This window comes from Sturnus vulgaris, chromosome 6, assembly GCF_052056855.1.
Source record: "Sturnus vulgaris isolate bStuVul1 chromosome 6, bStuVul1.hap1, whole genome shotgun sequence".
Taxonomy (NCBI): domain Eukaryota; kingdom Metazoa; phylum Chordata; class Aves; order Passeriformes; family Sturnidae; genus Sturnus; species Sturnus vulgaris.
In genome coordinates this window covers 14,601,262-14,625,233 of record NC_142248.1, presented here as the reverse complement: position 1 = coordinate 14,625,233, position 23,972 = coordinate 14,601,262, and the positions used below count along the sequence as shown (strand labels likewise).

The 23,972-nt window shown below is 44.2% G+C and overlaps 1 protein-coding gene across 1 annotated transcript in view; it reads left to right on the top strand.

Annotated features, from left to right (window-relative positions):
* GALNT16 (polypeptide N-acetylgalactosaminyltransferase 16) overlaps positions 1-23,972 on the top strand; it is a 73,854-nt gene that overhangs the window by 22,488 nt on the left and 27,394 nt on the right. Inside the window, exons 2-4 of the mRNA XM_088167102.1 lie at positions 14,442-14,617; positions 17,366-17,464; positions 23,416-23,483. Coding sequence (XP_088023228.1) covers positions 14,442-14,617; positions 17,366-17,464; positions 23,416-23,483 — 343 coding nt within the window. The remainder of the gene's footprint in view (positions 1-14,441; positions 14,618-17,365; positions 17,465-23,415; positions 23,484-23,972) is intronic.

The window sequence follows — 23,972 nt, the reverse complement described above, 5'->3', positions numbered from 1 at the left end:
CCTGCTCAGCCTCTAGAAGAGATGACTGAGAGGGGACCTCTTCAGTCTTTAAAGGAGAGTGTCAGAGGGTGGAGCCAGGCTCTGCTCGATGGTGCTGAGCAATAGGACAAGAGGCCATGGGCACGAAATGATGCACCTAAACATGAGGAGGACTTCTGTCCTCTGTGGGCGACCATCCACATGGAACAGATTGCTCAGAGAGGTTGTGAAGTCTCCCTCACTGGAGATACTCAAGAACCATTTGGACACAATCCTGTGCCAGGTGCTCTGGGATGAGCAGGGAGGTTGGACTCGATCACTCACTGTGGACCCTTCCAACTCTACCCATTCTGTGATTCTGTCAAAATATGCTGCCTCCTAAAAAAGAAAAGTTTTGTTTCCTACGTCCTTGCCTAAGGGTGATCCTGACACATGTGATCCTACCATGTGTGAAGGAAGCTGACTCTTGGAATGCAAAGACTTCTCTGGCTTAGTGCTGCTCTGGCTCCCCTTGGGACCAAGTTGCAGCCCCGACTATGATTTCAGGCTTCAAATTTTTTTAAAGCTACTGTGTGTGAGATATCAGTGGGGCCTTGGTCTGGACACTTTTGGTATGCCAGTTGTTTCTGTTGTACTTTGCACATGATTGCGGGGAAGCAGAGGAGGAACTCCAGAGAGTTGAGCCTCCTGCATGAGGGCACATGTTGGCATGTAATTATGTGCAGTCATGCCAGTTAAAGCTTTCAGTGGACATGTGTGGTAGAAGTAGCTTTGTATTGACACTTATAATTCAGGATTGCTCTTTCTGCTGAGTGCCTGACCCTACAACCTTAAATAGGTGCTTTTTCTATTGGCTTGGGGAGGAAGGGACAAGAGAGAGAGCTGTAAGCTCTGTGAGTGACAGATGTACAAAGAACTGTATATATTGACATGAAGAGTCCTTCATCAGTACATGTTGCTTAAATATCTTAATTAGGGAGCAAGCTTGAAGAGACTTGTTCTGGCAGTTGGCTGGATTGTGTGCAGTGGATGCTACTGGGCATGAGAGTTAATGTTCATGTTCTGGCTGCAGAGACCTCACTGGCAGCTGCCTTTGTGCTAATCAAAAATAGATTTGAACAGTTACGTCTGTTTTGTTCAGTACAAGGTGCTCTGCTAAAGAATGTTGCTCTTTATTGGTGTTTGGGTGTATTGCTGCTCCAACCACCTTCAGCACTGGCTGAGAGAAATTGTCTAGAAGGGGGTGTGGGGGTGAATACACTGCTGAGGTGCTGTTGGTCCATGGTCAGACTCGTACAGAATACATCTTGCATTCAACCAGCTAAGTAAGAAATGCTTATTCCAGACTGTGATGTACAATTACAAGCCAATTTCTTTCTCATTAACCTTTTGTAATCTAAAGACAGACCTCCTTCATCTTGTTCCGTATCCATAACAGTCCTTTCAAGTTTTTGTGGGTTTTCAGGGTTTGGAGGCTTTTTAAAAGTTTATTTTGTGATGTCTTTGATGCTTGCAACCACAGTTCTGCTTGTGGTTTTATGATTTTTTTTTATTTTTTTTTTCAAATCTACTTTGAACAAATCTCTCAGCACCTTTCCTTTGTTCATGTTTGTTCATCTCCCATGTTCCTTTGTGGAGTCAGAAATGCTGAAATCCAACAAGAGCAAGCCAGAAATGTGAAGAATGTCTCAACTGTTTTTTTCTGTTTGGGAGAAAACAAGCTGTTTTATAGACTCCATACCTTGAACAAGCTGTTTTGCTTTTAATCTTTACATCACCACCACAACCTCCAGCTAGAAATTGATACATTATTTGTCTTCTGGGTAATGAAGGCCATTTACAACATAGTTAAAATGATTTCTAAACAAGAGCCATTTTCCAGAGCAAATAAAGAGTTATAAGGAAGGGAACCTTAGTGTGCTAAGCAGTTGAATTTTTCCAAAATTCTGAAAGATAGCAGAAAATTGGGTCCTCTGTGAGTACTGTGTTTGTTTCTCATTGTTTGTATTTTTGTTGTGGCTGAAATTCTGCTGATGTCACTGGCAATTTTACCACTGAATTTAACTAGTAATTTACAGTTACCCAGACTCTTACATTGTGTTCTTCTGAACACAAACAAAGCCTGTGTGCTTTATGCAGCTTTGTGCAGAGAGCAGAACTCACTGAGCAGTGCTGATCCTCATGAACGTCCCTGTGGGTTTCATGGAGCTGTGACAGGACTGGATGTGTCTGTTTATTTTTCATTAATGTTTAGGAAAGCTGCTGAAGGCCTGGGCAAGGTTCTTTGACCAGTAGCTTTTTGAAGCTGCTCTCTTTTTGGTGAGAGAGGTCTCTGTGGTGGAAAATTCACCTGCCCAGTGCTCCTTGTTCCATGGGAGGTAAGGGAGGCTGTTGTGCTGCCCAGGGTTGTGAGTGGAGGTCACTCAATCCTACTGGTTATATTCAGCTGTCATACTTTGGAAGAGGAGAATTTTTAAAGAAGCATCTGATGGATCTTGAGAAGGAAAAACTGTCTTCTTGACAGTATTGGTTATATTCCCACAGCATGCCTTGAGAAGCCAAAGGTTAGGATTACAGCCCCAGCTGTCAGAAACAGACACCCACATTTCTTGCTGTGACCCATACATCAACTTGGAAAGGGGAAATCTTGCTCACATAGTGGAAACTGCTGAGCTGATGACTTGGGTGAGCTGGGTGGCTGGGAGAGGAGGCTGGTATGTTAGGAGTGCAGTTTTTGGGTGAGAGGGAAGTAGGGCTTGGTTGCATGACTCTAGCAGCTTTTTAAAAATGGAAATTGGGCAAAATTTCATTAGTTGAATATGTGGAGAAAAATGCCAAACATAGCTTTTCATAAATGAACTCAAAACCAGCAGCTCCCAAAATCTGCCTGATCAGATTTATGGTTAAACTAGGCCAAAAGAAACAGCTATAGCCCAAGGCTTCTGTAATGGTGTTGTTGCTGACCACAAAACATTCAAACGTTACTTGATTTGAAAATCAAGTTCTGTGTTTTTTACCTTCTGTTTTGAATTTTTAAATATGCACCTCTTTCTTTTTTGCAACTATGACAGTAAAAATTTATCCTATCCATAAAAAAGCTGTGAGTTCTCCTGACAACATAACCCAGGGGTTGAATCTTTGCAAAATGTTCTTACAATATATGACTTTGAGCACTGTGTGTGTAGAATCAGATGATGCCCTTTATATTGGACAGAGATTGATTGAGTATTGGATGTTAAAAATCCTCACTATCACTGACTTTGTTTTGCTGCAGTCTGCACCTGCAGAATGAGACAGGGGGCTGTGTGAGGGGCTGTGGCACTTTGTGTGTGGGCAGAACTGTATTTCCATGAGCTGTGCTTGTGGCAATACCTGGCCCGAGTGCATTTTTGTGTTGTTTCAGTGGTTCTGCTCTTCCTGATGTGCCGAGCTCTTTCCTGGTTGACAGTGACTAAATGGCAGAGCTGAGGGGCTGTTCAGAGGGCCTTTATTATTAGTGTGATTGAAGTCGAGAATGACAGAGGCCTGCATAGCATAATACAGGTGTTTTTCATATTTGACAGGCATATATGAACCCATTGCATGATTCTTCATTGGTATGCATCCTTGATTAAATTTGCTGTTGGGGAGGTGAATTTAATGCCTTTGCAAATGGAGACCCATACAGAAGCAGACTGTAGCTCTGAGGGTTTTGTCAGTTCACTTTGATTGCTAAGTCCTGGAATTGGAGCAATGCAGTAACTGAAAAATTAATCAATTAAAATGGAATATCATTTGGCTCCTAAACAAAATGGCAATGGCTTGATAGTCTCAAATCTTCACAGAGGAATAGGCAGTGAATTTTTCCACTATTAGAAAACAATGTTGCATGCTGCAGGGATGAATGCTCAGCAGAGAAGATGTCTTATACAAAGGGACTAATTTTTGTAATAAATCACGGATGTGTACGCACCATTGCTATTGTCACTACAGAAGGAATGTCAGTATAGTCTCTAGGATTAGATCCCATAGCTTCAAGCCTCCAAAATATGAGTTTACATTGTGAGCTGAAGGTCATTCTTGAAATTCTCTGAGAAACCAGGTCATGATTCAGCAGTGACATGAGGAGCTATATTAAGTCACCCTGCTAAATGTCACTTAGGTTGTTGGTTTACAGGCAATTTGCATTTTCATATTGGGCCTGACTCCCAAAAAATATGTCCTGCCTAAAGCCTTTCTCTGTGATGTTCAAAAGCCAATGTAAGGAGGAGCTGTGTGCAGCATTGTGGCAAATTTCTTGGCTCGTCAAGGTCAGATCTTGTTCAGGTGTTACCTCCTGGGAAGACAAGGTGAGTGCAGGCTCTGGGGCTCCGGGCCAGCCTCCAGAAGCAGCATGGTGCTGGGCCAAAGGCAGGAAGGAGTGTGCCTCCGGAGGCTCCATCTGCAGGATGTGCAGTGCTTCTCACCTGCCAGGTGCAGCTACCTGTGAGAGGGGTGACAGGATCAGTCTGGTCTCCTCTCTCCCCATATTAATCACAGTTGGTGCAGAATTGATTTATATTTTAAATCATGCCTGTTTGAGTAAGACCTGCTTACAAAAACACGTTAGAGAAGAATCTTTCCATGTTGGTAGACAGGGAGAAATTCCCACCTCCTGCTGTGGGGCTGGCTTTGTCCCTGGTGGGGGTGTGAAATGTCCTGAGGTGTCCCTTTGTCTTCCTGGCTCAGCTGTGCATGTGTACAATATTTTTGTGGCGTGTGAACGTTGGTTAGTTGCAAAACTGCACTATTTTATTCTTAATCTTCTAATCTCCATTTAAAGCTCTAACTCTTGAGGATGAATGATTAAAAAGGTACTTTAGCTTCCATTCTCTAGCATTAGCAAAAAGCCCTCACAGCATGATCTTGAAGGCAAAGAAAATGAGCCCCAAGCTTAACATAATTAAATACTTTAACACTTGGGGTAAGCGGTGCCTGCTTCTCAGTGCCAGCTGACCTCTACTCATCTCTTGGGTAACCAGCTTGCTCTTTACTATATTAGCAGCTTATGAGGCCTAAAGTTGCTTTCTGCTTTTCTGTGAAAATATCTGTAGTGGCATCTGTCAGTCCAGACAGTTGTGATTGACTTGGAGGCAAGGGCTGGATGTAGGTCACTGGAGTTCAAAGGGAATAGATTAGTACATCAGCATGGCAGGCACACACATGTTGTGTCTGTGCAGACCGTGTAGGTGGGGGAGTGGGCAGGGAGAGATGCAGTTTATGTGACTGATGATTTATGAAGACATGGACCACCCTCATTTGAGCTGTCTTGTTGGCTTTTTGGCTGTTTCCAGGTGACTGTGGGAGCATCATCTTGATGCAGAATACTATTCGTCAGTCTGTCTTGATAAAGGTGCTATAAATCAGGGTTCAGGTAACACCCAAGTGGCCACTGAGTGTTTAACAGTTACAAGACAACAGAATATTGTTCCTTTTTCTTCTTTGTTTTCCTAGTTCAAAATCACTGGGAAACCAGAGGCATTCTTTGCATATTTAAATGTCTATTAAGACAGGGATACTTTTCCAAAAGGAAAAAAATTGCTTCTTTACTTAGCATCTTTTTTACTCTGAAGAATCCCAAAACACTTTTAAAGATTGTGTAGGTGTGACCTTTAACAGAGCAGTATTCCTACATACAGTAAGAACCTGGATGGTTTTTGCTGAGTAGATTTCCTGTGTGATAATAAACAGATGTCTGAATGCAGTCAGCTTCATGTCCCTGTGACTGTCTTCTCTGTGCAAAACCTTCATACCCAGAGGTGCTGTGTCCCCAGCTACCTGCTGGAATCTTTCTGACAGTGCTGCTGCTTTGGTGTGGGTGCCAGCATGAGCAGCCTAGTCCCTTAGGTATTCAAAGAGTGTGCTGTCATGTCTGTCTTCTCCCTGACACCAGATGTTGCCATGGATATTTATGGTACAGGGAAATGTGCTTGGAAAACAAGTGCTGTTTCAGACCCTACAGACCTCACACTCCCCTCTTGTGCTGGTAGTCAGCAATTTTGAAAGCCATCCGCTCACTATTTCTCATGGGGTTTTCCACGTTATGTTCTTGTATTCCACTCCAGGAGAGAAACAAAGGTTTCTATGAGCAGAAGTGGCACTGTTCATGTCACAGCAAAGTTTGCTGAATAGGGAACGAATGGCATTATTCCAGGGTATGAGATAAATACTGAACAAACATAGAAGCCAGATGTATGCAAGTCTGCACATGTGGGTATTTATACAAAATCAATGTATGTAAATATCATAAATATATTAAAACAAAAAGTTATAGTTGACATTTTCATAATAAACATCTGTGTGCATTGAACTTGAAACTCAGGGAAGAAACGAACCTTGGCAACTGCATTACCTCATCTGGGATCTGAATTTCTATGGTTCCTAGCAGCCTCATTTCCTCCAAGCTTGGAAGAGAGTGCCCTCAGGCATCTGTCTTTGAAGCCCTTTTTGCTTCCATTGCTTTGCTTTATTCAACACTCCTGATAACAAAAGACCAGAAGGATACTTTAGGGCATCATGTCCCTTCCCTCCAGTGTGGGCAATGTCTTCCTGCCTCTGGGCAACTGGGCCAGAGCACTGTTGAGGGTCTGACCCTTGCTAACTGCTGAAAGTCTCTTCAGGATTGAACAGCTGGGTCAAAGATGAACACACCCGATAGAAGTTGTCTCCTCATGCTATATGTTGTATCTATATATACTATATCTGCCTTGGCCAGAGGCAGAGCAGGGTAAACAGTGGTATTGTGCACCTGTCACATGAGAGGTTGTATAATAAATTCCAGCTTCAGGAGAATCCAAGTTGGCAGGATTTATGCATTGGTTGTTAATCTAGGTGGGCATGGGGAGAAGTTAGTTGGTGTGGAAGCCCATCACTGCATGTGGCAGCAACTGCTTTGCACACAGTGTGGTGCTGAGCTCGTGTAACCAGCACAGCAACAAATACCCCGTGCTCTTTGTGGCTGCTGTTTGTAAAAGGAATGACACTGATGTGTGCTGTAGTGCTGGCACTTGCATGCTCTGTGTTACTTTTGGCTGTCCTCCAGTTGTCGAGCCATGCTGCATTGCATATCCTTGAGAGCTGGGCAAAGTGATCCATCCATGCTTCCTGGAACCATCTCCTCCCTCCTGTAGACAAGGACATGCAGGATCTGGGTGAAATGTTCCAGGAAGGCTGCTTCTCCACAGAGACACTAAAGCCATGGCTGAGTAGGATCATTAGGCAGAGGCCACATGGCTGCTGCCTCAGCAGCAAGACTGCGAGGACTTTACACCTGAAAGCAAGGACTGGGAGTGTGGCAGGACAGACACCCCCCTTCTGTATGCTGAGAAGTTGGATGAGGGTCTCAGAGAACCACTGCTTGTGATAGAGGCAGTAATTTAATTACTCAAGGGTTTGGGTTTTTTGCTGCTCCCCCTGCAAACTTCCTACAGTTTTCCTAGTTTTGCTCTCTTGTGTTTTCTTCCCTTAAACTGCCCAAAAGACCAGCTGTCAAACCATGGCAAATCTGTTTGAAGGTTAGTGACCAAACCTTGTCCATCAACACACTGTTGTGACCTGTAAGTCAGCAACATCCTGTTTCTAAATTCTTCACACCAACAACCCACGTCTGCTTGTGGCTACCATCAGAGTAGCCTGTGATGTTCACCTAATCCATGCTGTAGGCAAAAACATTATAAATACATTTTCTGTATCTCTTGGAGGAGGGCCTGAAACTTCTGTCCACAAATTTCTGGCTGTGGGGAGAACATTACTGTGGAAACCAAACACAGAAATGTAGTTGTTTGTCTTATCTTGTAAAAGAATTTCCACCTTTGTGGGTCAGATTCTTGAGGACACTTTCCTTGTCAACAACTCAGTGTCTGGAGAAACTGTGAGGGAAGAAAAGAAGAACAAAATAGAAAATATTTGGTGGAATGACATGACTTTGTAGTCATGACTAGACTTTCTGTCTCTAGTCATGAGGCAGGCATAGAGACATAGGGCTTCTCAGGGCAAAACCAGAAGAGAGTTGAGATGCAAGTCTTGCAGAGCTGACAGAGAATTGCCTCTGCATGCACAGAAGGCAATAAAAGCCCAGAGACTATGGAAAAGCATAGGGAGGTGGAGAGGCTCTTTGGGCAAGCATCAGCACTGGAAAGCAAACCCCATCAGCCAGCCTCTGTTTCTCACTTTTGCCATCCCATGGCAACTACAGCTCTGTCCCAGGGCCTGGGGAAGCCCTGTGAGCTGGTGACCAGGGGCTCTTCTCAGAGGGTGTTGGAAATAGCCCCTGCTGGGTGTCTGCTCCTGGTCTCCAGTTTGGAACTGGTAGCAGGCCTCAAGACTGGCCAGTATTAATGGCAGTAGAAATCCTTTTGTGACCAATTAGGTGCCGTGGGAGCTGATCAAGTTGCTTTACTCTTTCCATTGTGTTACTCCAGTTTGTGCAAGCTACAAATGAAACATTCAAATTGGTCTCTGGGCTCTGCTGTCAGCACTTGCACTTCTTGAAGAGCAGCAATGGTTCTATTTAACTGTGGTAATTTTTATTAAAACTTCAGAGTAGAAGTTCCGTAAGTGCATGGTTCCCAAACCACATTTAAAATGCTTTACACAGTTTAACAAAGCATGAATAAAATAGACCCTGTGCTGTCTGGCACAGGCTTTTGTCTCTGAGGACCAGGAACAGTTTTTTGGAAAAGTGTACAGACTATTTCATGAGACATAACAAAAGCCACGTGCACACTGGGATTCCTAGTACAAACTGGAAATGCAAAACTCCCTCTATAGCAAAATGCTTTTGGCAACAGGAATTTAGCTCACCTGATCTTGCAGCTTCAGCCCTTGGAGAGAGTAGCTTGCTCCCTTGGAATTTTTTGGGAGTTGCTGCAGCTCTCAGTCCTGCCCTGTGATGTGTGCAGTCCCAGCCCATTTGTGAGCCAGTGTATGTGTTACAGAGCTGAGCAGCCCCTGTCTCTGTAGCACCCCCAGGCATTGCTCTGTTTCCCAGCATCTCGGTGCTTGTGCTGTGCTGGCTTGTCCTCTATGGGACTTTTTTCAGGTCACTGGGAAAGTGTGTGAAGCATGTGGAGTGAGCCTACAGAGAAATGTCACACCATGCAGGCTCCAGCCAGTGGGGTTTGCAGAGGTGAACTGGCTCTCACCATTGCTCTGAGGGATGAGGATTTGCACAGCCAGCAAGTTTGTATCTCGATATGATGGGTTGAAATTGGCATTAAGCCAGTTCAGAGGAGAGAAATCTGCTGGGGGGAGTTGCATGTGCAGAGCTGGTTGGGAGGGAGGTGCTGGCAGGGTTGGGGGTCGTGGCAGTGATGGTGTGTGAGGCTGTGGCAGCAGGATAAATTGAAGGGGGGCCTCAACAGGGGAGAAGGTTTGGTGAAGTTGTTATTCCCTGGCTTTGCTTTGTGTCCATATTGCTCAATTGGACCTTCCTGGTCAGTTAGGTATTCCATGGAAAGACTCTTCGTGGGGATGGCTTGGAATTGATGCTTTTAACTTCTGGGTTTTGACAGAGCTGAGACAATTGTGAAAATGAGCTTAAAACAAAGGAGAAGCATGATACCCCCTGCTCCACTTGTTGTACTGGCACTAAATGCTTGTAAGAAGTGCAGGAGCTGCTAAGTCAATGTTCTGTCACGTGAAACTTCTGCTGGACTAATTTCACAGTAACTGTACAATGATTAATTGCACTTACCTTTGAGAGTTTTACATACCTTACTCTAATTAAGTAGTGGTTCCTCATGACCCCTAGAGTATGGTTTTTCATTTTGAATTTAGCCAAACCTGCTGTTAAAAATATTCACCTTGGGACCCTGAATTCCCTAGCTCTGGTTTTAGTGGCTGTTAGCACGATGTGAGAGCTGGTGTGCCTGTGTCTGATGGCAGACTAGGACAATGCACAGAGATGAATGGTACTGCCTCTGTTACAGTCTTGCTGTTTCACAAGGAACCAGGCCTGGAGGAATATCCTTGTGTTAGTCGAGAAATGAGGCTCTCAAGTTTTCATAGACATGCATAGCATTAATTCCTTTTCCTTAATCCCTTGCTTCCAAAGTTAATTTTGCTATTTAAATAGTTTCTGGTCCCTTGAACCATGTCAAAACACAAATCAGAACATGTTTTTAACAGTAGAAGAGCATCTGAGTCCATTCTGTCACTGAAAGGGAAAGTATATGTGAAAATGAGAAATAGTGAAGTAAGATTCTAAGGCTTACAATATTCCCTGAAATTTTCATATGTGAATTTTTTGGAGGTCTCAGCAATGTTTGGGACAAAACTTAATTTGTGCAAACTGTTTGCTAATCCCTAGTCTAGACACTCACATTTCCAGTGCCTATTCATCTTTTTTTCTGCTTTCATGTAACTTTTTTTTTTAATCTATCAGAGAGCATCAGTCATAAGGAACTAGGCTCTTCTGCTCCCCTAACTCACACTTGTAGTTCCAGCCCCAAGCATGGGGATACAGGTATGTAACTATGTAAAGGAATTGGGGGTGTGAATTGTCCTGTTGGTTTGGTAAAAGTCTTGACTCCACACTCAGCTGTACATAATGTACCTTTAATATACTAAAGCTAATACCTGCTTATATTGACTTCTTCCTGAAGTGAGAGGTTTTAAGGTGAGGAGACAGGAAAGAGGGGGAAGGCATTAGTCTGCCCTTCTCACAGGGTTTCATAGAGAACCTGTACTGCTCCTGTCAAGTGTCATTTGACTTCACAGCAATAAACGTCTTGTAGTGCAACATCTATGTTCTAGGAATATAATCTGATAAAGCAAGTCAGTGCCTAAAGATAAACTCTATATTTCCTTTGTCAGGCTAGTTCATAGCTGTCTAGGCTCCACTCAGGGCTGTGTTTGCTCTGCTTTTTTAATCTGACTTTGCTGTCCTGTGGTTTGTAATGAGCTGTAGTGTCTAGGGCTTTTCTGAGGGGTTGCTACTGTGCTGTCTCTGCCATGTTTTGTGTCAGCACAGACCTGGTGAACTGTAAAGATCTGCAGTGCCCTTATTGTATTGCTTTTACTGTTTTCAGATGTATTTTTTCATGTGGTGAGATAATTTTGAATTCTAATGCTGTTACCCAATATGTCTTAAATTTTTTCTGGATTTCCTATGGATTTGACAAACATACTGTGTCTGAATATCCAAGGTATTTATGAAAATACTGGATAGTGCTGGATCCATAACAAACCTCTAAGAGCTGCTCTTACCCCTCTGCTCTGATAGTGAGCAGCTAATAATTATGCTCTATCAGTAGGTTTCCAACCAGTTTCACCCATTCTGCAGTAGTTTCACCTCAGACTATTTTTCTGGGTAGCTAATGACAACATCTTAACAGCCCCTACCAAAAACATTATCAAAGTCATGATGTAGCTATCTGTCTCCTGCTTCTCCATACCCTTGAGCCTGATTACTCCATCACAGAAGAAAATTAGATTGGTCTGACATGACTCTGTCTTGACAAATCTCAGTTAGGTCCTATTTATTACCTTGTTATCTTCTTGGTGCTCATAGATGGATGTTTGGTTACTTGTTGATTATCTATTGATTAGCTGCCTTTCTGGAAGCTGAAGCCAGGCCCCCCTAGCTATCATCCTCTCAATCCTCCCTTTTCCCCTTTTGAAGAGAGCACAAAGAGACACTGTCTGAGATAAAACTGCAAGTGGGACTTAACTCTTAACTGACAATAATTTCCCAGTGCTCTTTTACCACTTTTTGATGTATGAGAGAACCACAGTATCTAAAAGAATTACCCCTGATAGTTCAAGTTTAAATATGTCATGGCTTTTAGGGCAATAAAGGGCCTTCCTGTCCCTGCCCACTCCCAGGGACTCTCCCCTCCCTGCCCGTGGCCAGGACCCCAGGGTCTCACAGTCCCTGTCCCGGTGATGCTGCAGCAGGGCTGGTTTCTGGCTCCCAATAGCCTTGCCCTGCCCAGCTATGGACCCTGCCAAGGTGAGCCCTCATGCTGTCCTTTCCCAGGGGTGGGGATGCCCCGGTGCCCCCACCCTGGTGCCCACTTCTGGCTGGGGCGTAGGATTGTCCCTGCCTGCTTCCCACTATAGGGAACCCCAGTCCTCACATTCTCCTGGGAGAAATGTCTTCTGAAAATATGTTATCATTTCTAGCATTTTCTAGTATATTCCTGGCAACCTAAACCAAAAACAGCTGTTGCTTTTATGGGACTTGGAGGGGCAAGAGATAAGTATCAAAGAGCAAGTAAGTGACTGCAAAATATTTACAGGTGTGTGATAAGCTGGGCTTCTGCTTCAAATTAGTGTTGTTTTCTAGGGCAAAAGGGAAAAGATAAATAGAAACTGAGCTTGATGAAACTCCTTGTATGATTTAAGAAAACATTTTAGGTTTTAGAGGTATTAAAGTAATTATTTTCTCATCATACTGAAAATGCAAATTCAAGGAAGATTCTGGGTACTAGGCTGTGCAAGCAGCCATAAAAGTAGCCAAGATGTTCCTATAACCCAGCACCACGCCCAGGAGATGTGGTGGTGGCTGTAAGGGGCAGAGGGGATGGCAGCATCATCCCTGGAGAAGGGGTGGCAGAGCAGGGCACTCGCTGCCTGGAGGAGCAGACTCACCCACTGGAGTGTGCCTATGTGTGTCCTACACAAGGGCAGATCCATAAACATTGGCTTGGTTGTGCAGTGGCTGAAGGAATTTCTCAGGGCCGAAAATAATAGCTATTTTTTTCTTCCCCCCACCCTGTGAAAATATGTTTGCCTTATTCTTGTATGGTGAGAAAGGGAAATCTGAGCATCAGGCTAGCTTTGGCTGTATTAGGTGTAATTTTATGGGTCGCCTTCATTTTTTTTCTGACTTAATTAATCTTCTCTCCAAATGGAATAGTCCCAACCTCTAATTTCTCTTCATCCTCCAGTAGCTTCCTTCAGATACAGGCTTAACAAATCTTGTGCTCTGGCCACTGCTGCTGAGCTGCCTCTGATTTCATATAACTGCTCACGATGGTTTCAGTTTTCTCTGTCTCATTTGCAGTGCACTCAATTTGCTGCATTTCCCATCTTGGCAGACCGAGTGCAGGGCTCCATTTGAGTTGTCCACGGGAATGCTCAGATCTGTAGCCTGAGTGGTCACAGTTCATTTGAAATCCATCAATGTACATGTGTAGTTCAATTTATTTTTTCTAATGTTCATTGTCCTGAACTTCTCTATGCTGAATTTTATTTGCTATCATCTTATCTGCTTATCATCTTGTCTCATTCTCCTGGGGCTGTCTGCACTGAAGGGTAGCCCTTGTCAGAGAAAGTTGCAGAGATTAATGTTCTTCTAAGCATTCTTCTGCTTAAAGAATTTGCTGTGCTGTTGAGTCTCTTGATTTCTTTCCCAGCCTACCAGGATGGTTCAACCAAGGTGCTGTGTGATACTGGGGACCATTCTCTGGTCTTTTGACCTCTGTATTCCTAAAAGGAGACGTTTAGCTGAGGGAGAAACGTGATCAAGCCGAGTACTAGAGAGTATCCAAGCTATTTTACATAACAGGATCTCAAGATCTAGGATTATCTAGTACTTTGAATGAGACGTGTAAGTGCCAGTATCTGCCTCTTGCAGCAGTTTTAGGGAGCTCTAGCACTCCTTCCAAGGCTGGAAATATTTTGTCTTTTTCATGATTTGGTCTATCAAACAGCTGCTGACAATTTGTTAAACTACTTTTATTGTATAGTCTTGATTGCTCTTTAAGCAAATATTTTATTAGAGTTTGTAAGTTTTTTCCAAAGAGAATCATGTACCTAAGAGAGGGCCAGAGCTGTGCCTGTCCTCCCTCCTGATGACCCTAGGAATGGTTTTCTGATATTGTGCTGACTCTGTGGCCTGGGAAAGTTAGAGGAAAATTAGGAGAGGAGAGGGATGGCCCTGGTCTTTTAACTCTTGTGGGTCACTGGGGGCATCATGTTCTGTTTTCAACTGTATCAGGGACATCTGTGAGACTGGACAAGTCTGAGCAGGGCACAGCAGGGAAGCTATTAACTCGGCTGCCTCTGTGCTCTGTGTTTGTATGTGGCAGTGATTGTTGAAAGGTTGAAACTGGTTTTCCTCAAAATATGGTGTCTCAACCACCTTGGCTGGAGGCTGTTCTCAGTCATCCATTGCCTGGAAGGATTTCCGAATGCCTGCAGTCTCACACATTCTGTGTAACAGGTGCTAAAGGGAATTTGGCTCTGCTTGTGCTATCAGGAACGGCAGCTTTCATCCCAAGCTTAGTCAGTAAGGATAGCAAAGCCTGCAATTTTCCTCAGAGATGGCAATTTTAACACCCTGTCTGTGAGGACTCCTGCTTTCCTTTCCAAGCTCTTGCCTATCCTGCCTTCCCCCATACCTAAGTGACTTCCAGAGGTGTGGCAATGTCTGAATGTATTATCTCTGTCCATATAAGCTGCTGTCCCTGATGCTCTGATGCTTGTCTCTGCTCTAGATGACGAGGGCTCCCCAAGGAGACAAGAACAGCCGGCGGGGTTTTGATGAGAAGGCTTATTTGTCCTCCAAGGTGCTGAAGGCTGGAGAGGACCCCTACCGCCAGCACGCCTTTAACCAGCTGGAGAGTGACAAACTGAGCAGTGACCGACCCATCCGGGACACCAGGCACTACAGGTACCCTGCAGCCCCTGCTCCCAGCCCTGCCTGCTGCAGGGAGTCCACTCTGCAATGTGCAATTTTGGGTTTTTCTTTGCCAGCTATGATCCACTGTTTCACTGAATTTCGTGGTTCATCTGGAGAGGTCTCAAATGCTTGGAGAACCGTAACTAATTCAGTCCCAGCCTGAGACTTTTCAAACATCTCTTTTTCCAGGTCCAAGCATCATCTTGTTTTAGCACCACTGCAGCTCATTATTGGACAGTTGGGTTTTTTGCTCAACTGCCCCCACACTCACAGCTTTGCTTGGCATCCTTCTGTCCTGGCTGCAAAGTACACTGTTGTTGCAGCCTTGCTTTACTCTGGTGTTCCTCACCTGCTGTGCCTTGGCTGTCTGAAGCTGGTTTGGTGCTTCTTTCTAGCCTGAACATCACTGGATGAGGGCTGCTGAGGCAGGGATGAAACTAATGTGCAAATATAGTGTTTCATGGCTTGCAAAGTACTTGTTGTTCTGTCCTTGTTTCACTGAGGGTGTATTTATTCTGCTGAAAAATATCGTGCTTGAATTGATAATAGTGCTTGGGTAACTATTTTGCAGTTTCTGGAGTACAAGAAGGTAATGCTTTAGTACAAAAAGGTTATTGAAAACCATAGGTTTAATAGTAATAGGGTAATGTACAACAGCCTACTTCAGTCCTAGACTCTACCTAGAACTGTGTATGGTTCTCGATATGGTATGGTTGCAAAGCAACATTTCACAGCTGCTGGGAGCAGGAAACCAGACATCTAACTTGATTGAAATTGTAAAAGGGATGCCAGGAGACAAGAAGCTTTATGAGCCTGCCAGCACTGACAGCCCTCAGGGTGCTTTTTGAAGGCAAGCATTCAGGACCATGGTGTGGGATCCAAGTCTTGTGCTGCTGTTCTCCAGCAGAGTATTTGGGCCTGACTTCCTAGTGACTCAGAGGCACTGGTGCCATGTTCTGTGTTGCTGACGAGTCTCCCTGCCATGCAGAATTGCTGTTTTCTGTTAATCTGCTGTCGTGTTCTGGCCTAAGACCAGCTCACTTCAAAGGTGAATTATTGTTTATTTTGATCTGTGATAGCATGCAGAGCATACTTTTTGTGAAGAGCCTCATCTGTGCACTTCTGTCAGAAGAGTAAAATGTGTGCTTCCTTGCAAATGTATAGCCATTTCAGATGCAGCTTTTCAAGGATTATCTTGAGTAATGGAAAGTCCAAAGCAGTATATAATCAGAACAAATATACTTATTTCCATGTTTCTTCCCTTTACAGGGAGAATTTGGGAATGAGCAATCTGTGTTTGATGATGTTATGTTATAACAACACTGAAATAGTTGCTAGGATGGCAACTGAGCATGATGACTTATTTCAGCTGATACAAATTAGATTGTGGACCTGGCTCTTTGTTTAAGGAATGGGGAGAGTCTGTAGGTCACGAGCTTATCAATTTTTCTTCAGGCACCCAAGCCAGAGCAGGGACATACTTGACTTCACATCCTACAAGCTCCTTCTGACTTAGCATGTAGCTGTTTCTTTGTCCTTGTTCTCTGTGATGCTGTAGTAATGCTAAAACACTGGGAAAACTTCCCCGAATAACACATACATCAGTCTTTTCTGCTTTTCTACTTTCTGATTCCTTAATACATTTTGTATGCATTACATCATGGAGTTATTTTGAAACAATAACAAATATGGTCTGTCTCAGGTCTGTTCTCATGTTGTCCACTTTAGTCTTTATCAGGTTTCTCTATATGTTTAAAAATTGCTGTAAGAAGTTGCTGTCCCCTTAATAAAACACTGCAATGAAAAAGTCATAAACCGGTAGGATTGAAAGTCATGATAAAACCGGTAACAATTTAGCAACAGTCACAAAAAAATAGTAAGTAAATGTGGAAGTACCACAATGAGGAAGACCTACAAGTAGTGGGTCTAATAAACAAGTTGTATTCCCTCTCAGGACAGAGATTCCTTTGTTAAAGCTAAGTGTAGTTTCTTGATCAGACAGGAAATTAGAGCAGACTGACTGCAGTTTGACACTGTCTGGGAGTTTAGAAGGTAGATGAGGAGGAGCAGGTCGGCCCAAATCAGCCATGCTTAGCATCTGCCAGAACTGGATTCAGGATTCACATCTATGAGTTGTGGCAATCACAGAAACTTTGTTCTCCACAGAGAGAAGCAGCCTGGTGCAAATTAATCCTTGGTTCTGAGTGTGAGAATGTATGTATCTAACTAACATTATCAAGTCAGATGAGCAGATAGAAAGAATTGCTCTTCATTGCCAGTGGGTCCATTAGTGTTGAGCCTCAGCAGCTCCTCAGAGCAGATCCCAGAACTAGCTAGTGAAGTTTGTGTCCAAAGAATTTGAAGTGCTTTATACAGCAATGCCTGTGTGTACCAGCTCCATGCATCCTTAACATGTCCACGTCCTGTGCATGAATAAACAAGATTTTATGTGAATCACAGGTAAATCCAGGGACTAGAATCCATAACTGAAACTTAGTTCTCTATAAAACCCACATGACCTCCTTAGCATGCAGCTTTGTGAATTTAGGTATCACAGGCTCCAAGCATTGCTTTTCAATAGGCACAGTCCTTTTTAAGCTCTGCCAACCTTGGTGCAGAGGCTGCTGAGGCCTCCCTTGCTGCAGCTCTGATTTTAGCATATCACTCTCTTTTTAGAAATTCTGGGTGCGCTGCTGCTGGGTAATGTTTGGCTTACACTTGTGCTCTGCTGTGCTGCAGGTGCACCTCTGTGCGCTATGACACCGACCTGCCTGCCACCAGTGTCATCATCACCTTCCACAATGAGGCGCGATCCACGCTGCTCCGCACCGTGAGGAGGTGAGTGCCCGGCCTGGCTGGTAGAGTCTGGGACTGCTCTGGTGGAAAATTAGGCATTTTGCAGTAGCTAGACAAGCAGGGTAGCCTCAGTTGCTCAAGTGATGACCTGCTCTCAAGCTGGCCCACTAGGACAGGGCAGAGGCTTGGGTTGGCACTGTGGGCATGTCTTTAAATGCAGAGCATATCTGCAGTTGGCCACTGTATGGCTCCAGTCAGGGGAGCCATGAGCAGCAATAAATGGTAGCCAGGCCTGCATCCACAGGTGAGAAGAGTCTGTGTGAGCTTGGTTTGGAAGAGTGAGGGGGGACCAAAGAGAACACTGTGTATAGCTAAGTGCAGTGGAGGGATGCAGGCTTGGGAAGGACTGTTTTCCATAAAGAGAAATAAGCAGCCAGCTCCCTGCTAGGACATGTGTTACAAGAGCTGAGGCTGGCTCAGTGCAGGCAGGAACAGAGCTTGCAAGTCTCTCAAGCACCAAGTCGTGAACAAGTCTCAGGGAGACTGAGCCCTTGCTCAGGATCCCTTGCTGGTAAACAGCTGCTGAACCTGATGGCCCACCAGGGCTTTGCACACAGCTCCTGCTGAGCCTGCAGGACTATCTTGTACCAGTGTCTCCTCGTATCTGAGTGTCAGCAGTGGCCAAATCTAGCTGAGTAAATAAGTGGTATGGGGCCTGTCAGCAACCCCAAATAGATGGAGGCTTGCAGTCATCTGTACCACAAAGCGATGTTCCAGCTGCTCCTTCACTGCCCTCTTCCATCACCCCCACAGAACCCAGGGAGGCTCTTTTCCTTTTAGCTCCTGCAGAAAAAAATGCCCTCTGACTTTTCTGACTTACTAAGTAATTTCTCAAAGGGTCTGTGAAGCCTGCAAGCAGGCCCAGGAGCAGCCTGTTGAGGCTGAAAGGAAAGTGAATTGTCTGTGTAGCAGTTTGAGCTGATGGTATCACTGACAGGAATGCATTATTCATCATTGCCACATCTTCCCTTGACAGGCCCTGTGGACTCAAAGAAATGTGCTATGTGAATAAAAAAAAGGCTTTTTCAAGTTGGCCTCATGTCTAGAAGGCTAGGTTTCTGCTACCAAGTTTGATGCTATTGTGTTTCCAGAGACTTGTTTATATTGCACTGACATGCTTTGTCTTTTTATTTCTATAATTTTCTTTTCGTTTGAAACGTACAATGAGCTCTACAGAGTCACTGTCCAGAAAATGGGCAGATTTGTTTGGAATCTTGGTGCTGCTAGGGCAGCTGGGGGAGATTTCTGCCTTTTCAGTCATAGATCATATAGTAAATAGGTGCTGAGAAACCATGGTAGTATGTCCTCCTTTTTTCTTGTCCTGGAAAGCCCAGAACTGGACACAGCACTTAAGATGTGATATTGCCAGTCTCTCAGATGTGGTCTCCTGCAACCAGAGCCCACAACAGACCTTGAAAGATGGGTGACTCATCTATTCACATTGGTCCCTGCAATGCTGCTGCCACTGGAGGAGTGCTGTTGTGAGGAACTGGCTGCACTCTGCTGTGAATGGTGCAGTGCATGGAATTTCCTCCCAGACCTCTGGCTACAGCTGGGGTCTTCATTGCCAGATGGTTTGCAGCCAGCATGTGTGATGGATTTACTCCTTCCTCAAATCACATCAGAAGTGTCAATACTTTATCCCTGTCTCATAAGATGTCCTGAAGGATGAGTTCTTGGGCTCTACAGTATTTGCAGTGCCACACAATCAAGCATTGGCTAGTAGCCTTGTCTTTGAGCACTGGAGGTTTGACAACCATACAGAGAGGTAAATGTTCACGTCATGGCTGCAGTGGTAGAAGAGGCATAGGCATAAGTCTGACTTACAGGTTTACACTGATGTTATAGAGGGATTTTACAGAGCTCTTCAGGGCCTCTTCTGTAACCTGAGAGTCCCATCTTTCAGCAAAACTCATCTGAATGTGCTAGGCTGAATTACTGCTGTGAGTGTAATTGTTGCTCAAGTCACATACACAGTCAGTGCACCAGTACTGTGTAATTACTTTGCATCCCTGGCACTTCAGGATAAGTCAAGTATCAAAGGGACGGGGCTGTTCTGTTCTGTTGGGTTTATGACCTGGCTGTGAGTCTGCTGAGGACCACAGTGATATTAAGCAACAGGAAGCATAAAATTGCACTACCTGCTGACTAGTCAGGCTTGCAGCTTGTCATTATTTCTATATCTGCAAGAGCTTTCTTAAACCAGGTAGAGCATGATTATTTGGGTAATTAGAATGAATCATTTGAGATGCATTTGGTGAAAGTTAAGTATGATTCCACTGTTATTATGGGCCTTTTCCCAAGTTCAGGTATCATGATTACACTGTGGGGATGCTGTAAGAGAAATGGGTGTGAAGGAGGAAAACTGATGAAAATGAGCAGCACTAAAAGCAAAATTTTCTATGTCTGAAAACATTTTTGGAGGCCTAATCTTATGAGGTGAGTAGAAAATGTATTACCAGTTGAAATTTTTGTATGTGAGGTCTTTGCAAGTGTGGCTTTTGAGTGTTTGAATTTGGGCACTCAAAAACCAGCCATAAGACTTCGGGAAATTGTAGAATGGAATACGTGAAAAGGGCCCTGGGGCTGAACTGATGTTAAACCCAGAGAGAGCCCAAATGTGCTCCCCTGAACCAGATACTGGCTTACTGCAAAGTAACTCAACAAAGGGACAACACTGGTACCAAGAGATCTTGGGAAGTGACACAGGGATGATACTCCTGCATCACAGGCTTATTTTCAGGGTAATCTAAACCTGGCAGCTTTAGGGGCCAGATTCTGGCAGGAGGTTCTTGCTAACCTCACATCCACGTGTGAACACATGGACTTAAACACCTCTGGCAGCTGAGCAGTTGCCTACTTCTCCTTCCTTTCTCTAGGATCTCTGCTTGTGGGTGGAAGCAACAGGAATGATATGCTGCTGTTGGTCCTTGAGGATGGGATAAATGTTTGTATGTGAGGGAGAGGGGGAAATAGAGGAGTGACCATGAGGAGAATGGTATATTCCCTCAAGCACCCTGTTGCTTGTCCCTTCTGGTCTTCAGAGGCAGCATGGGCTGCATGCCTGCCTGCTAGTGTGAGCTCCAGCCATGTTTTCAGTGTAGAGGGAGACAACTGGTTAAAGATATCCAGCAAGAGTCTAAAGAAGGGGAATAGAGGGGGGAAAGTGGGAAATGGGCTATCAGACAAAACCTGTCAACATGCCAGTTCAAATGGCTTGTTGCTGGCATCCTCAGTCCTGCAGGAGATGTGTGTCAGCCAAGAGCTGCTTCCCTGCTTTGATCTCTTTTCGTGCTAGGACATAGCTGTCACTCTCAAATCAATCATTTGCTTGGCATCCTGTTCTCTTTCAGAATCAAACTCAAAAGGCATTTTATGTGATTGATGTCTATGCATGATTAATCATTAAGCCATACCATCACCTGCTGCCGTGACCATTCCTGCAGAAGAGAAAGTCAAGTGCTTTGTTATTTGGTTCCTCTCTTTCTGATTTCAGAAAGTCACTATTGCAGGAACCTTTTGGTTTTGGTTCAAATGTAAAGGTGAATTGTCAGGCTCTAAGTTAATGGATTTGAACAGCTGTCAGTGGTTCAATGCCTATGCAGAGGGCCTGCAAAAAATACTGATTAAGAGGATGCTGTTGAAATGCTAGAGCATTTGGTGTATCATCTCATTACAATGACAATTTAAATAATGGCAAAAAAGGATAGTATTTTGGAGCAATGGGAAAAAAAGATACTCTTCTGCTAACATTCAGAATAAACAAGATTATCTGTGAATTCAGGGGGATGGACAGAGGAGAGAAACTCATTGGCAATGGTGATGTCACATTCATGCAGGAGAGTAAGGACTGATACTGAAAGAAAAAGGAAGCTGTAAGAAAAGGTAAAGGAGATGGACTGTTCCCCCCCTCATCTCATGGATTCTCTGTTTCTGCTGTAAAAGGCAATTATCACTTGGATTTTGGAATTCTAATAATACATTTTTGTGCCTAAAATTGTTGTCATGGCAGTGTCTGCACCTCAGTAAGGGGAAATATTAGGATTACTGTGCTCCTTGTTAAAAAGACAGGGATGACAAAGTGCAAAGAAGATTAAGTACCTTTCCCAAGGATCATCAGCAAGTTACTGCAGAGCTGAGAGAAGAACAGGGCACTGTACAATGAGCTGTGAACTCCTCAAGGGATGTGTTCTCTCTACTAGGGAATTAGTGGATAGGTAAAGAACAGAGAACAAAATGGGGCTTTTTTTCCCAGTTACATTGAGGTGAAAGACTTGAAACTTGGGGACAGAATGTGAGCATTGCCAATAGTCAAGCTAGTGGAAGAAGGTGTAGAATACCATTTTGCAGCCATTATACTGCAGTCTGTCTGTTGTTTTGCATTGTGTTTGTACAGACAAGAATTTCAGTGCAGGGCAACCTTGTAAAATTGTAAAATACACAGATGGTGGTTGTGCTGGGAGAAGCTGCACTTAGAATGGCACAGGAACAGCCCCCCCACCTCCCAACCCACCATACTAGAGTATCCAGAGACATGAGCCAAGAGAAGCAAATGAGATTCAGCTTTGGAAAATGCAAGCTCAGTCATCTAGGGACATGTAAGCTCAAAGTACAAATACTATCAGAGGCGTATAAAGCAATGTGAACCTGAAACAGAGTGGGATGTGATACTGAGCAGCAGAACAGTCAGAATTTTGCTGTGTGAGAAAGCAGAAAACTCTTCCAAACTGAGGGAACTTTGGCTCTGTATGCAAAGCCATCAGTGATGTTACTTAACAAGATGGCATTTTTATTTCTCTACACCCTCATTCCTGGGAGTATGGTCTATTCTTGTTGTCTGTTTCTTATATAAAACAACCACAACAGCAACAATAAAATCCAAAAGAGAAAAAAACCCAGAAATTTTTCTCCAGTATTACTCAAAAGAACAGGTGCTACTGAAATGAGGCAGGTTGCCAGAACTAGGAGGACAGTGTTTGCCTCTGTTTTTAGTATTAAAATTTACATAACTGCCCTCTTCATTGGACCACCTAAGCATCACTGAGCAACCCTGTTGAAATTAATGAGGACCTGCCAGTGCACAGAGGCATTGGAGGAGGCTTAAAGGGGGAATATGCTGTGTGATGGTAGTAAAGCCAAGAGAAAGATTTGAATAAGCTCATAGAAAAAGAGTTCAAGCATTTTAATGAATGAGACTGATAAAGAAGTGAGAATTGAACTACTGAGACTCCAGAGTACCAGAATGCTTTGATATCTGAGGAGGGCAGAAGCTTTACTCTGCTTCCCTCATGTGTGTCCTGCAGATGCAGACTCGTTGCAGACTCGAGGGTATTAACGTGGTAGAGTGCAACCAACCTGAGGAAAGGGGGCGCTTTCAGCAAGTGTGGTGCTGGTTTGAGAGACAGACGGCTAACAAGCAAAGGAGGGGAAAAATCAAAATCCAGAATATTGACAATACTTCCTTCCAAAGAAGGGAATTGGTGAGAAAGCCTGAGCAGGTCACACCTGTTGCATTGAGATAGAGGTCCTTGCTGGGGAAAGTGGCAGCTCTTTATGCTCTCCAGCAGTGATGACTTTTACTTAGAGGCTGGCAGATGGGAATGGCCATCAGGCTGCCTCGGGACAGGTGGTTCTCTCCATTTCACCTCTGTTTAGGGGCAGAGCATGCTGCTAGCTGCCCCAGGCAAGTCCCACAGTCAGCTCCTGGCTGTGGGTCCCTGTAAGGTCTGGCTGAGATGCCATAGCTCTCTGGGATGTTGTCACTTGTAGTTTGGTCTTGCCACTGAACTCTGTTGCAAGGGCAAGTCTCTGCTTCCACTTTACTGGAGTTTGGTATTCCTGCTGTAATGCATAGCACAGATTTCTGTCAGTCCTAACATTGTCATTATTATGGCAGCTCACAAAGTGGCTTTTTCTTTCCTGGGTCCCTGCAGTGTTCTGAACCGCACCCCTCCCAGTCTCATCCAGGAGATCATTTTGGTAGATGACTTCAGCTCAGATCGTAAGTTTGCACCTATTTCCTTTACACTTATTTCTTACCTTCTGTTTTCCCATTTTTTGTTTGCTCTGTCGAGTCCCTCTCCCTCCCAGATTCCCTCTTGTCTTTATTCAGAAGAAAAAGAAAAGAAAGTAAGTGTTGAATGTCTATGCATGGCAGCAGCCAGAGCCTCTTCCTCTCTTTTTTTCTTTCCATTGGGTCTTCCCTTTCTGTCAATGTGGAAGTTTTTGCTAGGTTGCCAGAGATCTCTGTCAGGTTTCATTATGCACCATTTGGTGAGCTGTTTAGCACAGATATATACGTAGCAATGGTGTACATGAGCAGAGCAGGTACTTACAGACCAAGAGGCAAGAAAAGGATGCAGTGGAGGGTACAGAAAATTGCTGCCTGGTGTCCTGCAGGCAGGCTGAGGTGAGACTGGCTGCCTCCATGTGCCTGGGATCCCAGGTGTCCCTGTGGGAAGCTGTGGAAGAGTTACTGCTTTGGACAGCA